Source organism: Nymphaea colorata, chromosome 10, assembly GCF_008831285.2.
Source record: "Nymphaea colorata isolate Beijing-Zhang1983 chromosome 10, ASM883128v2, whole genome shotgun sequence".
In the NCBI taxonomy this organism is placed as follows: Eukaryota; Viridiplantae; Streptophyta; class Magnoliopsida; order Nymphaeales; family Nymphaeaceae; genus Nymphaea; species Nymphaea colorata.
The window spans coordinates 11,316,622-11,331,194 of record NC_045147.1 but is presented as its reverse complement, the minus strand read 5'-3'; the positions used below and the strand labels follow the sequence as shown (position 1 = coordinate 11,331,194).

Genomic DNA, 14,573 nt, shown 5'->3' with positions numbered 1-14,573 from the left:
CATTTTGAAAATTTGGAGAGAGAAGAGGGTTTTATCGAGCCCTACCGCCAGACGGGAGAGAAAGAGCGGGAGAGGTGGAGAGAGAAAGAGGGAGAACGAGAGAAGAGCCGAGGGAGAAAGGGAGCATCCGAGGGATTGAGAGATAGAGAAGGAAGAGAAGAACAGTAGAGAGGGTAACTCAGCCGAATTTCATCTTCTTCTTCAATCAGTTTTTAAAATGTCTTCTTAGTTTGGATGCTTGAATCTCTGCTTTGTTAATTTGTGCTAGAGAATCACGTTTTATCAGTTTTAGCACGGGCTCTTCATGGTTCTTCATGGAGGTGATTTCTTTTGTCTATGAGGGCTGAATGGCTTATACGGTTAAATTTTTGAAGGCTGTTTCTCTAAATTTGGGTGTGGATGGATAAGAATGGATATTGAGTAAAGAATGTTGGGAAAATAGAAAAATTTCAGTTCTGTGTTATTCTATAATAGGGCTGCAGCTGTACGGTTGCTTGTTGGGTCTTAATTTGAGTTAATTTGATGATAAGAAAGGGCTTTCATAATCTTCTATGTGCTGGGTTATTAATAGGTGAACATGTGAAGATTTGAGCAGGGTAGTGAAGAGTTGTGGTTGGTGAGGCTGCTGTCATCTAAGGGATTGGGTGAAAACCTTTAATCAAGGATAATAACTCTTTTGTCAGCAAGCTGATTTTTACTTGATAAATGCTTCATTTTTACGACCAAAGAAGCTGGTGCTCAGGCTTGGAGATGACATTTTTATCTTTCTTTGCAGATAGAGAATAATTGAAGATGGTAAATGCTACCAAAGGCTTGTATATATCTTGGTAAATTTTTTGTCAATTTGTCCGGTCCCTGAATTTCATTGTTTTGTGTACAGCTTTTTATTCTTGCATGCTGATGGAACCTTATGTGAATTATGCAGTGACATACCCATGCTTCAGTTCATTGTGAGCATGAATAATTCGTTACCACCGTCCCAGAAGTTTGTTCTGCATGTCTTAGACGATACGCACCTATTTGTGCAACCCAATGTAGCTGAGATGATCCGCAGAAGAATCGCGGAGTTTGGAGAAGAGAATACGTATGAAAAACCAACATAACTGATTTCAGACTTCTGTTATACAATCAACTCCATTTGGAACAGGTGGCCTTAGTAACTTACACTCAATTCAGGCTTCTGTTATGCAATCAACTCCTCCATTTGAACAACTGGCCATAGTATATTTTCTGAAGTACAACAGTTTCTTATTTCTTCTTTCCGCGCTGGCCACATAAATTGCATTCTCGACAAATACTTATGAGATGTAATTTAGCTTCCATCTCATGTCTGCACATTCACACCTGCGTTGCCACTTGAAAATGCTTGTGGATATTAAGTTGTTGACTTTAGAAGGTTGTTGAAATGCGTGCAACGGGTGCGTCAGTCCTGTTCAGACACACAAACATGGGACAGCGGCCTCCACTTAACAAAACGTTGAGGAATGCTCCCCATTCCTTCAAATTGATGAAATCGTGGACCAGAATGTTGGTATTCTGCTTCTTGCATCAGAAGACTTTTAAGGCTGCGACTAGTTCAAAAAAATAGTGTTGTTGGAACACGTGTTTTAATAACACCATGTTTATGATTTACGTTTCGTTTGAGCTATTAGAGTTCGAAACAATGTGCATAATTACATCACATTTCTTTAAACGCAAATATGGTAATATGGAGCTTTTAAGCCATGTACTCTAAGAACATATCATTCATGAACAATGTGTTTGTCATCAAGAACTCCATTCTTCTAGCTGAGAAGTAACTGGAGAATATCATTAGGTTGGAATGTAGTTGCAAGTAAATGTTTTTGCAAGTATTAATTCTCACATGCTTGTATCTTTGTTGGTGAGGCCAGAGTTCCGGAAACTCTGCATGGTATGGGCTTTGGTAATCATTTTTGTGGGTCTGTTGGGCGACTTCAGCCACTGCTTTTGAGTAAGTTTTTATTTTTGAATAAAAAAACTTTCAAGGTTTTGGGTGAGTAGGAGGAATATTTCATCACTCAAGCTTCTACTCAACTTCTTGTTCTCCAAATGTGCATGACATATTTTCAGTGCTTCAAGATATTGTATCTATCGTGCTTCAACTTGTACGCGGTGGCCTCTTGTTAGCAACATAAGGAAGTTGGTGCATCGTAGATTTAGAACAAAAACTGGCCGCTTGCCAGTCTTTGTTTCGACGGTTGCGCCAAACTCCTCAGGGAGAAAAAAGTTTTCAAGGTTAACTTTGACAAGTTGTGCATCTAAATCATCCTCACACACCTGGTCTTGGTAAAGAGATACTGGTTATTCCCATTGCTAAACATAAACAAGCGCATGAATACGCTTGCATTTTAGTTCAATATTTACTGAATGACATCTCACACTATATAGAAACTGCAAGTGGACCTTATTTGGATGCTTGATCACGTTTGAAAAAATTTGATATATGGTGATACTTTACTCGTTGCTACGTCTTCAAATCAAATAGAGTATTGTTTATAGGCTTGGAAATGTTTTTATGCTGCATTAGGTGGAACACACTTAAACATCATCGATGTAAAGACATTATGTATCTGCTTATATTAGAGCGGCGAGAAAGTCCGACTTTTCTCTCGCAACAGTTCCTAATATTAACAAGGAACAAAGTATAAGGTCGTTTGGTAACATTATGCTTTTCGTACGTGTTCTTATAAAACATGTTTGAGCAATGCCATGCTCTTGTTTTACAAAACATGTTATCATTATATCTAATATTCTTTTTAGTTAAATAAAAAACAGCATTTATAATCGCATCATGTCAACTAAAACAAGAACTTGTCGTTCTTGAATCATGTGTTCTTTGAACATGTTATAAGAACACGCACAATGCGTTCTTCTTAACAAACGCCTTATAGATTTGTAGGATAGTTCATGTCTCCCAAATTATGTGCAACGACTTTGGAACTCACTTACTGAGGATCAAACTAGGTTCCAAAAGGTCTGACATTTGCTCCTAATAGTTCTTTTTTAACGGTCGTCAAATAGATCCTCCCATTCAAACCTGTAGGGTGTGTTTGTTTACCTCATATTTGAGATCAATGAGGACCTCAAACCCAAAGATTTGTGGACTTTCCATCCCCTCGATCAGATCCCAGATTGGAGGTGTTGAGTTTGTTAACTCTTGATGGGGATCTCAAATCCATAGTTAAAAAATTCAAATAGGATCCAAGTCTCGTGAGGTTTGGCAGGAAAAGCAATCAGATCACACACGACTGAATCGTGAATGGGTTGTCTGTTCAGTTTGGATATGAGATGCTTTTGATCCGTCTTGAAAGTAATACCTTAACGCTTTATTTGGGTTTGCTTTAAGGTGTGTTTGGCTGCCTTGAAATTTAGATTGAAGATGATTTGAGATCTGCAATGCTGTGAGTTCAGTATAGTGAATTTTCAGTTGGGTGTTAAAATCATGATTGTTTAGTTTGAAGGATAGATCCACAGATTCGGGATCCAAACGGATCTCAGATGATGTCAAACGCAGCCTTATTGATTGGTTCGGACCTATGTCCGCCGTCTCCGCGGAGAGCGGTCTATCCATTTTCTTCTCTCCGTCGGTACCCCGAAGCCGGAGCAGCGAGGCCGTCCAGTGCCCGTGGCCGGGCAAGCGAGCAGTTGGTCGGAGGACTTCAGTTTCTCGAGGGGACCCCTAGGCTTCATCCATCTGCACCGCCCGCTAGCCCATCGATCAGGTTTCTCCTTCTCTTTCTCCCGCTCTCTCTCTCACTCTTATCTTCTTGGAATCAAGTGTGTGAGTGTTTCCTTTTTGCTGTTGTGACCTCAAAGGATGACGGTGGCGCTTCATTCGTTGGGTTCGCCCTGTCTTTACTCTCCTGCGGGCGATTCCCATCCTTCTGTCAGGTCAGTTTATTCTTGAGCCCTGGGTCATTTTTCTTTCTCTTTGATTGTGTGGCGCGGGTGCAACAATCAGCAATTGCAACTAGTGAAAATGGAAAATGACATTATTCTTTTTGGGCAGTTGCACGAACAAGGTCTTCGTCGGATTGAGGCCCCATTCGACTGGTAAGTGGTAAACAACATTTTTTTGGTTCACCTGTTACTGTTTGTCCTTCTTTGTGGGTATTTCCAACGTCCAAGTTCATTCATAATTTTCTTGAACATGCGTTTTCGGACTCTTTTCTCTGCTGATGATATTCGTGCTTAGCTTTGATAATGTGTTATGTCATTCTATACCCCGGCAATTTTAAGCATCTGATTTCAGTGTAAGCACACACAACTCTCTCGTGTGGTCGAACTTATCAGCGTTTGGCCACTGCCGGTCACGATTTGTGCCCCTTCTCATTCTTTTCATCTTTGAGTTTTTGCTCGTGTTTTCAGTTTTTCCTTTTCTATCAAATTCCCATTATTCTTTTTCTCTACCAATTTCTTTCAAGAACTGTGTCTACCTGCCTCTCGAAACTTTGGCCATATGCGCAATAGACCTTCAGAAAGGGAAGCAATTGAGTGAGTGAATTCCATTACGGAAACAACAATACTTGGTGTTCACTGATTGCGAAACAATATGTTTTCTCCGTTTTCCTCATCTTAAACAAGTATTTATCTTATGTTCGTCAATCTTTTCTATTTTTTGGTTGCTAGTTTCTACATCACGCAATGGTAGGTTTTTTTAACCCCAAAGAACTGGGTTGTTGTTTCATTGGAGTGTCAAATGTTAGCGTGCGGAAAAGAACTGGTTAGCCTGTTCCGGTATGGCCTTTTGTCACTTATGGCATGGTAGACACGTTGGGACCTTCCGATGTCATCCATTGATCATGCTTGTATAGAATCTCTTTCAGCTGCGATCAATATCTTACGCTCCTTTTTTTAGAGTCAATGCTTGGCTTAGAAACATTAAATCCAAAAGGTTTGTCTTCAATTTAAGATGTTGATCAGACAAAAGGATGTGGCACTAGAGGGGAACTTAGGTTCTCTGTATGTCTGTGTATTGTCGTGTGAAGATCCTGAAGTTTTACTGCATATATGTTATACCGTTTCTTCACAAACTGTCTCTTTAGAACCTCCCATGTGAGGCAATCTGTTTTTTAGGTACTATGAAGCTAAATATTTCATTTTATTCAGTACAGAGCTTCCATAACATACGAAACCTGAGCATCTAGAAGCTCTGGTTCAGGTTCTTTTGCAACAACTTGTTAGCATTTTTAATGCAAAACGTATATGCATGTAGAGATTCAGCTTAGTGAGAACAGATTGATGCAAGCCTCTCATCTGGCTTGATGTTTCATTTCAGGGAAACCTAATTTGACTGTTGAGTTCCATGATAAGGTGCAACAAAGTCTTAAATCAAGGTACTTTGGGCAATTTTGTTCTTTATTTCCTAAACTTTTGAATTCTAGATATTTCAAAATCAGATCCCCTGAGCTTGTCTTAGGTGAGAACTGGAATATTTCTGATGAATGATGAAGCCCTACTCCTAATTTCCTGATTGACCGAAATCTAAATTTCTTTTAGTTATTCTTAGTTCTCTTTTGCTTGGTATGCTATAGTATCAACATTCTATTTTGTGCCTTAATAACTGTAAAATGGTGATATTGTGATTGTAGTTTTATGTTTTTACATAACTAGAATGGTGTATCAGCTTTTTACTTTCTCTGGCATAAGGAATGGATAATATGATGGTAGAACTAATTTTGTCGTTTTCATGTTCATACCCATGATTTTTCATCAAGATTTTTGTGTTTTTTTTGAAATATTTAAATTGTAAAATTTGATTTTCTTCACTTTGAGAAAATTCTAGCACCATTATGCATTTCCTAATGTGATCTCTACCCAAAAGCCTCTATAAGTTAGCTGTTAAATAATTTATTTGGCACCTGGGATGCTTTTTAAAGTTATAAGTTATAACTTATACCCGTGTATAACTTGTATGTAGGGCAGGGCTCTCATGTATAATTGTATATTTCATTGTTACTTTGGGTGATTGAAATGTCAAAGCAGTTATCCCAGATGTTGGATATATTTTCATGCATAGAAAATAATGGGATTTCAGAAAAGCCTTCATGACTTCATAAGTACTCTTGGTTTTGGATCTCTTCTTCTTTTGAGAAATAATTCACCCACTATAATGTTGCAGCTTAGGTGATCTTAGGAAAGTTCATAATCATCTCTTTCTTTCTTCTTGTTCTTCTTTTTTTATTTTTTGCCTTAAGGAGTTGAAATTCTTTTGGTTCTTGTGGATCAATTGAAGGGGATCAATGCTTGTTGCAATTGTTAAATTTCTTTGCATCCAGGTAGTCTGTGGTTAGTGTGTGCACCACCTCATGGCTTGTTGTTGAGGTGTTCCTTTAACAGAGACTACACACCTTTCCAAATGACTAGTTTCCTCGTGAGATTTAATTTTCTAGTTTATTGATTTAATTCCTTTTTTTTTTGCTTTCTTTTCAATCGTATTCTTTGCTTCTGTTTCTTTGCATGGTGACCATGAATTAAACCTTAAAATGTTGATTTATGCCTTTTTTCTCTTTCTGGATATATAGCATTTGTATGTGTGTTATATACATCTATGCATGTTTGAAGGCTGACTCAAAGCTTTCTTAGAGTTTGTATCTAACTAATTGAGGGCTCACTGCTTGACCTCTACACATTTGTGGCCCAATCTGTAGAAGCCATCTTTTGTTGAGCTGGATATGTGTAGCTATGCATGCATGCAGATTGCATTAGTTTCAATGTTGGAAGTGATGGAAAGCCATTTGCTAATGAAATAGAGTTAATTGGCATGTATCGTCCGCATCTAGTTGACTTTTATGAGCATTTTTTGAGCATTTTAGGTATACTCTGTTATATAAAGATATGAAACATGAAAAATTTACAAAAACCACCAACTTCTAATGTAGTTGCAAAGAACTGCCTAAGTCTATAAAATACTTGACAAAACACACCTCACGAGAGGAAAACATTAACATGTATTTTAAAAGACCATTTTACCCCTATTAGAAAGGAAAATGTGTTTTATATGGAGTTTTTCACAATCCATAAGCATGTGCTTATGAATTATTTATAAGGAAGGCAATATTTGTAAATGAATCAAACATGTAGGAGTTATTTTTTAACTTCTTAAATAAAATAATTGAATGTTTTCTGTTTTATTAACTTGGGGCCAATACAGCCTGAATTGGGAGAAAAGATAGGCTTCATAGTCGAGTGGATGATAATCCTCTTCCCTAGGAAAAGCGGCATTTTGTAGAGGTTAGAATGTTTGGACTCTATATTTTATACTAAAAGAGGGTGGTTGTGTAGAAACTCTTCGCAGATTGGAGGAATGGGGAAGTGATTGCTAGCCATGTAAAGCTTCCAACAGATGGCATGAGATATATATGGCTAATGGCATTTTGTGTCCATGTTCTCTTTAGCTACATTTGTTTTTCTTTGCCATAAATGTAACAAAAGATATCAAGAATTAATTGGTAGCTGGAGCTGGTCCTCTCTTTATTCTTCTAAAGGGATTACCACAACAGACACTGGATTTTACAACTATAGGACCAGCACAAATTTATGTTAAAAGCTATCCTGTTTCTCTGGTTCTGGTGCGAGTAATTCTGCAGATCAGTTGGCTTTACATGCATTAACCAGGACTAGTGCTTTTACTTGTCAAATATGGTAGGTGCTTTAGGTAAGGAACCAAAATGGCTGATTGACTGTACATTTGGTGCAGTGGTATAAGCAGGAAAGCAACACGTGCACGTGTTAAAATGATGCCAATTGGGACACCTAGAGTGCCATATAGAACTCCTGGTGAAGGTTCATGGCAATGGGTTGATTTGTGGAATGCACTTGTAAGTAACATTTGTCTCTCTTGTAGACCATATGCTTCGCACTGCGTGTTACAGGATAATTTAGCTGTTCTGGAATTCTTTTACTTGCAGTATAGGGAGCGGGTCATCTTTATTGGGCAACATATTGATGAGGAATTCAGTAATCAAATACTGGCGACAATGCTTTACCTAGATAGCTTGGAATCGTCAGAGAAACTTTACTTATATATCAATGGTCCTGGTGGCGATGTGAGTTTTATGTAGTCTTGAACTAGAGCAGGTTGCTTTTAGTTTGTATAGCTATGGATATGCTTATATCATAAATATTCATTAGTGCTATCTCACTCTTTCTCTCTCCTACTGGGGTCTTTTAACAGTTAACCCCCAGCATGGCGATATATGATACTATCCAGAGCTTAAAGAGTGCTGTTGGCACAAGGTGTGTTGGCTATGCTTATAATATGGCAGGGTTTCTTCTTGCAGCTGGAGAGAAGGTTTGTGAATTGGTCAAGTTCTTGTTGCAGACTTCAAGTCCATTTTTTACAATGCCTTGTTTTTGCTGATTATTCTGTTCATGTTCCACCAAAAGGGTAGTCGTCTTGCCATGCCTCTGTCAAGAATTGCTCTGCAGTCACCTGCTGGGTCTGCTCGTGGCCAGGTCTGTTCTCGTTTACATATTAACTGTTATTACTCATGAGGTTTCGGAACTGTTATTCATGTGATTTTTTTATCCTGGCATCTGCTTGACAGGCTGATGATATTCAAAATGAAGCCAATGAGCTCATTAGAATTAGGGACTACCTATTCCAGGAACTAGCTACAAAGACTGGACAACCTGTAGAAAAGGTATCTTTCTTCGTTTGTATTTTTCAATAAAGCTGCAGTCCTTTTTTTCGCTTTATTTGTTTTTTCTTTCAGATTACTATATTGGAGATAGATTCTCCATTTTCTCTATTAGCGTCACCCACTAAATTCACTAGATGTATGGTCCCCCTTTCGTAGGGATATTATATCGTAAATATTACCATCTGATATAAATTTTTATCAGTTTCTTGCATTTGTTTCATTAGTCTCTATACATTTTGTTGCAGTTAAATTGGATAAGAATGCTCCCTTTTACATTTTTTTTTATTTAGATTTGCGCTTCTGCATCCACCCTTGCAATCGTTTAGCAATTAATAGCTCTTGAGTGACAATTATCTCCTCTTTGGAAATGTTACTGTTCACACTTCACAGTACTAGTTCATGGTGTTACTGGTTTGGCTGGAGTGCTGGGCCTTGGGCCGGGCCAGGCCATAAGAAGTGGGGCTCGGGCTGGTCTGCAGCCCGTGATTGCAGCTTGGTACCAGCTTGATTGCCTGCACGGGGGCCCGAGCCCATCCTGGCCCAGCCTGGTTAGAATAAAAAATATATTTTTAATACAATTTAATATGTAATATAATTATTTGTAGTGAAATATATATATAATTAAATAAAATAATATTGAAAATAAGTTATTGGGATGGACCAGTGCGCAATTTTAAGGCCCAGGCCAGGGGCCAAGTCGTACCCGGTACCCGTCGGGTACCTGGCCTGGTGCCCACTGGATGCTGTCAGCTTCTTGAGATGTGAATGATTCATTGTATGCAGGCTTCTTTACCATTAAATGTAATCTTGTGGTTCTCATGGTGCTCTTATTATAATGGTTTGCCATGGTTCAGAGATCCACGATTCCTAGAAGTTTTCTGAAGGTACAACCCATAAACAAGTTTATAATAAGTGTTCCAAGATTCTGTTTGGTGTCCTTGTCAAGTTCAGTCTCCTTAAACCGCCCACCCTGTCATATGAAATGCGAAAACCACTACATGTTGAGTACAAGTTTTTCTGAGATTCTATATCCTTGACGTTCAATCTCCCATAACTAGCTCCTACCGTCCTGCACTAGTTATTTAGAATTTGTCAGTTATTGATATGTTTTATTTGCAGATTAACTGTTTTGTATAGGCGTTGATATGTGGACACGGTTTCTATTTTTTTTTCAATTGCATTGGGATGGTACAGGTACATAAGGATCTTAGTCGGATGAAGCGCTTCAATGCCCAGGAGGCTCTGGAGTATGGGCTAATTGACCGCATAATCAGGCCGTCTCGTGCAAAGGCCGATCCTCCCCGCAGGGAACCAGCAGGCGGTCTTGGTTAAAGGTTTCTCACAGGATTTACATTTGTAAAGATTGGAGATGAAAAATTTTCCCAACATGCATTCTCTTTCAGAGCGAGAGAAAGAATTATTAACTACTTCTACGCTTGTGGTTCCTGATCCATTGTTAAAATGGTGAATTCCAGTTTTGCTTAGGCCACTAGAAGGAAGTTGCTAACAGAATTGGAAATTGCCGGTTGCATTTATTTGTTGAACCTCTTCACCATAGTTGAGATTATAACCCTAACAGTTAGAGAGAGAGAGAGAGAGAGAGAGAGAGAGAGGTAAGCGTAAACTTCTCTTTGTCCAATATCTGAAATGGGCAAATTCTTAATCCTCGACTGTTGTTTCAAATTAATTTTTTGAAATTAATTTTCAATTTTAAAAATAAAAGCACACAGGACTGGGTGCCTTTAAAGTCTATCTGTATTAGATATCTAATTAAACTCTCTCAAATATAGGTGTAGATTAGGTCATTCCTAGAACCTTGTTAACATAAAACATCATTAAGCAGGCACCTGTGCACAAGGTTCAGGGAGCATTGGGATGAAGAATCTTGAAAAGTAGCTTTACAAGTGTGTGTGTTATATAGTTTTAAAATGTGCTTGTTTGATTGAGTATTTAGACTTGTGCGGTTGTTTTAATACTTTGAATGTTTAAATCTCGATCGAGGTGATTAATCAAGTTAATGCTGTTTAAAATGTGAGAATTATTTTACTTTTTAATTATTTGGGTAGAGAGTTGGAAATTCGAAATTTGGTGTTTATCTCTTTTCGAACCAATTATTACTTAAAAGGTCTTCAAAGCAAAATATCATTAAATTTTTGACACCGTTATTGGAGAGCGCATGGTTAGTTTATGGTGCATGTTACAAGAAACACCATCTGACTCTGTGTGGTTTATGGTGCATATTACGAAGAACACCATGTTCTTCGGTTTCAGTTCTTAAATGACAAAATCAATAAAAAATACTAGTTCCAGGCCTTTTGCTTAAGTGACTAATTGTATTGTTACAGCTTATTTACCATATTATAATTTGTGTTACGTGCTTTCGCAAGTGGTGAAACAAATCAATTGGTCCACTTGCACTAAAGCTTAAAAAAAAATTGGTGCGAGACTTGTTGCACTTTAATAAATACACAATCGCAAACATATGAAAGGGTGTAGTCAGAAAAACCATTTACCATTAAAAAAAAAAGATGCAATGGCTTTTATATAAGACAAGAAAGGTCAGAAAGCTGTCCACATGAAAACTTTCATGGTGTAAAGCATGGATAAAGCTTGAAGCATCCACCTTTCTCAAGGTTCGTCACCTCAGAAAGGTAGGAGCTCTTTTCAGTTGCTACACACAGGCGACAGAGTTCCATCTGTGTAGGAAGGTTCTCCTTCAAGGGGTGAGTTCCATCTGTGTAGGAAGGTTCTCCTTCAAGGGGTGTAGCATCATTGGTTGGGCGGACAGTAGGTATTAGTTTGATTTTTATGGGTGTTGTTCTTCTCTATTATAAATGATAAAATAGTGACATTGAAAGACATGTTTGATTTTTATGGGCGTTATTCTTCTCAGACTATAAATGATAAAATAATGACATTCACAAGGACATGAAAGAAGGGATCAGCGAGAGGAAAGCAACAATAACCCAACCTTCAATCAACACAATCTCACAAGTGGGTGGACTACTCGCCAAAGGCCACCCTTTGTCACTTTCTTCAAGCTTTCCAAGCAATACGCTCGAAACACGCTGTCTTCTCCGGCAAACCAAGAAGAAGAGCAGCATTCAATTCAATTGAAAAAAGAAACAAGGAAATCACAGTTTGCCTGGGCCCTGTAAAGCACGACAAACGAAGTCACCTAACAGGAGCGTACGGGAAATTTGACGCATCTGATTTTTGGGGCACAGACTGTGGATACTTGGTCGGATACAAACACTGCAACACTGTGGCTTTGTCTTGGGCATGGGCGTCTCTTTTGGTAATGAAGGCCCGACCAGATTCCAGACAAACAAGCGTGCTGGAAAAGCTTTTACACAGTCCAAAACAAAACGGAGAATGAGAGCACAAGCCACCGAGCCACCTCTGTCTTCCGTCGCAAGGAAATCCGGGGACCTCATGACTTGGAGTCTTCCTCTGCACAACACTCTCACTGATCTCCCCTTATTGGGGGAGGAGGGAGCTTTAAATTGGGGAATCCCAATCCCCAAGTCCACGCATCCCAGAATCTGGCCGAAGCAAACTCGGGGACGAAGAGAGGATCCAGCGAATGGGCATGGCGTGTGAAACGACATACACCCAAGTAAAGATGGCACCTCCATCCATCCACCGGAAGGGAACGACGAAAGAGGTTCCGAGCATCCCCAGAATGGTGGTTCCTTCGGTGGTTGCTACTGTTTCCGTCTTAGGCTGCCTGCTTCAGGTGGCACCGCTAAAGAGCGCTCTCCGGTCTGCATTTGAGATGATTGGACTTGCTGCCTCCAGTCCTCTCTTGATGTTCTGCATGTGCAACATGATCGTCTTTCTCCTTTTGATCGTGGGCACCAACTCTGACTTAACGATCCCTACACAAAATGCCTATAGTTGCAGATCCAGCTCAATGGACTGTGAAGTTGCGCCAGTGGAAGATGCAGCAGTAGCATTAGAAGAGGAAGAAGAAGAGGACGAAGAAGAAGAATCTGATGATGAATTCAATAAGAAGATTGAAGACTTCATAGCGAAGATCAAGAGAGAAAGGGAGAGGGAGGAGCGATGTTAAGTCGAATGCGTCTTCTAGCTTTTCCGACTTTCAACAGAGATGACTGATGAGAGTGTTTTAGTCAACCAACCATGTAAAAGAACCTCTTTCCATTTGCCACTCAAGAAATTTATGTCCATTTGATCGCTCACCCGAACTGAAACCAACATCTAGATTATTTGAATTCATGAGAAAGAATGGCGCTTCAAATATACCAGAATTCTGTTAGTTCTAAATGGGTTTGAGGATGATGCCGTCGAGAAATTTTCAACTTTCTTCCAACCAAGAAACAACAATTTTCCGTTACGCTTCTTCTCCTTTAACCTGAGAAAAATGGAGAAATTTGTGTTGCGTTGCAGTACAGTAACAAGAACTGGCGTCATGAAATATTGAATTCCGAGGAAATCGATATCGGCTATGAGAACAAGCAGAAACAAGTTAATGAACGATTAAGTTAAATCCCACGTTGCCACCAATTTCCTTCAGGCAAATGGGGCAGCGGTACGTACAAACCGAGAACAATATGTTCGTTTCCTCTATTTATTTATTTTTTCATTTCGAAGTCTTTCTTCACGTCCATGCGTACTTTTTTCTTCGTTAAAGACTGTGTTCATTTTAACGAGTACCGTAGAGTAATAATTGTTAACATGATAAAAGTAATATTATAATTGGTCTTTTAATTGAATCGAAAAGCCTAATAATTTGAGAGCCGGTGGATCAGATTGAAATAGGAATAGCTTGTGAAGCGGATTAATTGGAAAAATGTTCTTAATTCAAAAATCGAGTAAAAACAACAAAAAATTGGAAAAAATGTAAATTCAAAAATAAGGTGAAAATTTTAAATAAATCTGCAACGAATTGAAAAGGGGCTGATTCAAACCGATTCCGGCCAATTCTGTGGGCAAAAGTATAGACTTCACGAATTGGCATGCACGTAATTATCATAACAAAATATTAACAGTAGGACCTTCTCACATAATGTCATTCTTATCACATTCTTTATATCATATTTAATGACAAACAGTGAAATAAAATTGAAACTTCATAACGGTTTTTTCAATCTTTAGCACGAGACTAAACTTCTTGGAGTGTTACAATTCACTTTCCTTAAGGTATACATGTTTGTGTATGTAGAAACTCAAGTTTGAGTGTTGAACCGTAGTTTAATATCATTCATTTTAGCTGGAGTGTTACAATCTACTTCCCTTAAGGTACAAAATATTTATGTATGTAGAAACTCAAGTTTGAGTGTTGGACCGTGCTTTAATATCATTCACTCATTTTAGCTGTTCCATTTGTAAGTCTTTAAAGATTTATTACAATGTTTAATATAAAACTAAACTTTTGGGGTATTACAAACTTTATGTTGACAAAGATTAATTTATATAAATAATGAAAGTGGATGGTGATTTTCACTTTGTATGCCTACCATATTAATTTTTTCTCTAGCACGATACACTTTTCTATCCATCAGGTTGACATAATGAACTATCTATCAGGTTGATTATACCAATTGCAAATCAATGTGTATAAAGATTATTTGAATTGATTTACAATTGGTATAATCAACCTGATAGATGGTTCATTATGTCAAAAGTTAGTTTTGGAAAACAAAGTTCAACTTATAATTCTCCTTTTTTAAAAAGAATTATATATAAATGATACTTTATGAACTATTGAAAAAAATTGATTTAGTACACATAATGAAAGAGAATCTACCTTAAATGAACTCAAATAAAACTTATTGCCAGGTGATGGCACCACTGCGAAGCCTTGCAATTTAATACCTTAGGACAATGATATCTCTTTTACCGTCAAAACAAACGATGGCTTTTTTCGTAGAAAAAAAATGT

At 38.2% G+C, this 14,573-nt stretch overlaps 2 protein-coding genes across 5 annotated transcripts; both read left to right on the top strand.

Annotated features, from left to right (window-relative positions):
- The first annotated feature begins 37 nt into the window (after nt 1-37).
- LOC116261694 (general transcription and DNA repair factor IIH subunit TFB5) lies at nt 38-1,262 on the top strand. Of its 4 annotated transcripts, none has more exons than XM_050080096.1 (4): nt 65-173; nt 572-616; nt 776-827; nt 926-1,262. In XM_050080096.1, exons 3-4 carry the CDS (start codon nt 793-795, stop codon nt 1,101-1,103), a joined length of 213 nt encoding a protein of 70 aa, XP_049936053.1. In that variant the 5' UTR covers nt 65-173; nt 572-616; nt 776-792; the 3' UTR covers nt 1,104-1,262. The 4 variants fall into 4 exon arrangements, with proteins under 4 accessions (XP_031496350.1, XP_049936053.1, XP_031496351.1 ...); XM_031640491.2 differs by having other exon boundaries at nt 572-644; XM_031640490.2 differs by lacking the exon at nt 572-616 and having other exon boundaries at nt 38-173.
- Nucleotides 1,263-3,472: 2,210 nt separating this feature from the next.
- On the top strand, nt 3,473-10,155 carry LOC116261691 (ATP-dependent Clp protease proteolytic subunit-related protein 2, chloroplastic). Its single transcript, XM_031640484.2, has 10 exons — nt 3,473-3,743; nt 3,838-3,912; nt 4,031-4,074; nt 5,300-5,357; nt 7,721-7,841; nt 7,932-8,069; nt 8,198-8,314; nt 8,410-8,478; nt 8,571-8,666; nt 9,861-10,155. The coding sequence occupies exons 1-10, from the start codon at nt 3,520-3,522 to the stop codon at nt 9,996-9,998; spliced, it is 1,080 nt and encodes a 359-aa protein (XP_031496344.1). The 5' UTR covers nt 3,473-3,519; the 3' UTR covers nt 9,999-10,155.
- The last annotated feature ends 4,418 nt before the right edge of the window (nt 10,156-14,573 follow it).

What these genes read in the sequence shown, in the direction of transcription:
- LOC116261694 (XM_031640490.2), top strand. Translation starts at nt 793, where the DNA reads ATGGTAAATGCTACCAAAGGCTTGTATATATCTTG. An exon ending in AAAGGCTTGTATATATCTTG is followed by an intron (nt 828 to 925) that starts GTAAATTTTTTG and finishes TGAATTATGCAG; the next exon opens with TGACATACCCATGCTTCAGT.
- LOC116261691 (XM_031640484.2), top strand. Translation starts at nt 3,520, where the DNA reads ATGATGTCAAACGCAGCCTTATTGATTGGTTCGGACCTATGTCCGCCG. An exon ending in TCAATGGTCCTGGTGGCGAT is followed by an intron (nt 8,070 to 8,197) that starts GTGAGTTTTATG and finishes GTCTTTTAACAG; the next exon opens with TTAACCCCCAGCATGGCGAT. An exon ending in CTGGGTCTGCTCGTGGCCAG is followed by an intron (nt 8,479 to 8,570) that starts GTCTGTTCTCGT and finishes TCTGCTTGACAG; the next exon opens with GCTGATGATATTCAAAATGA.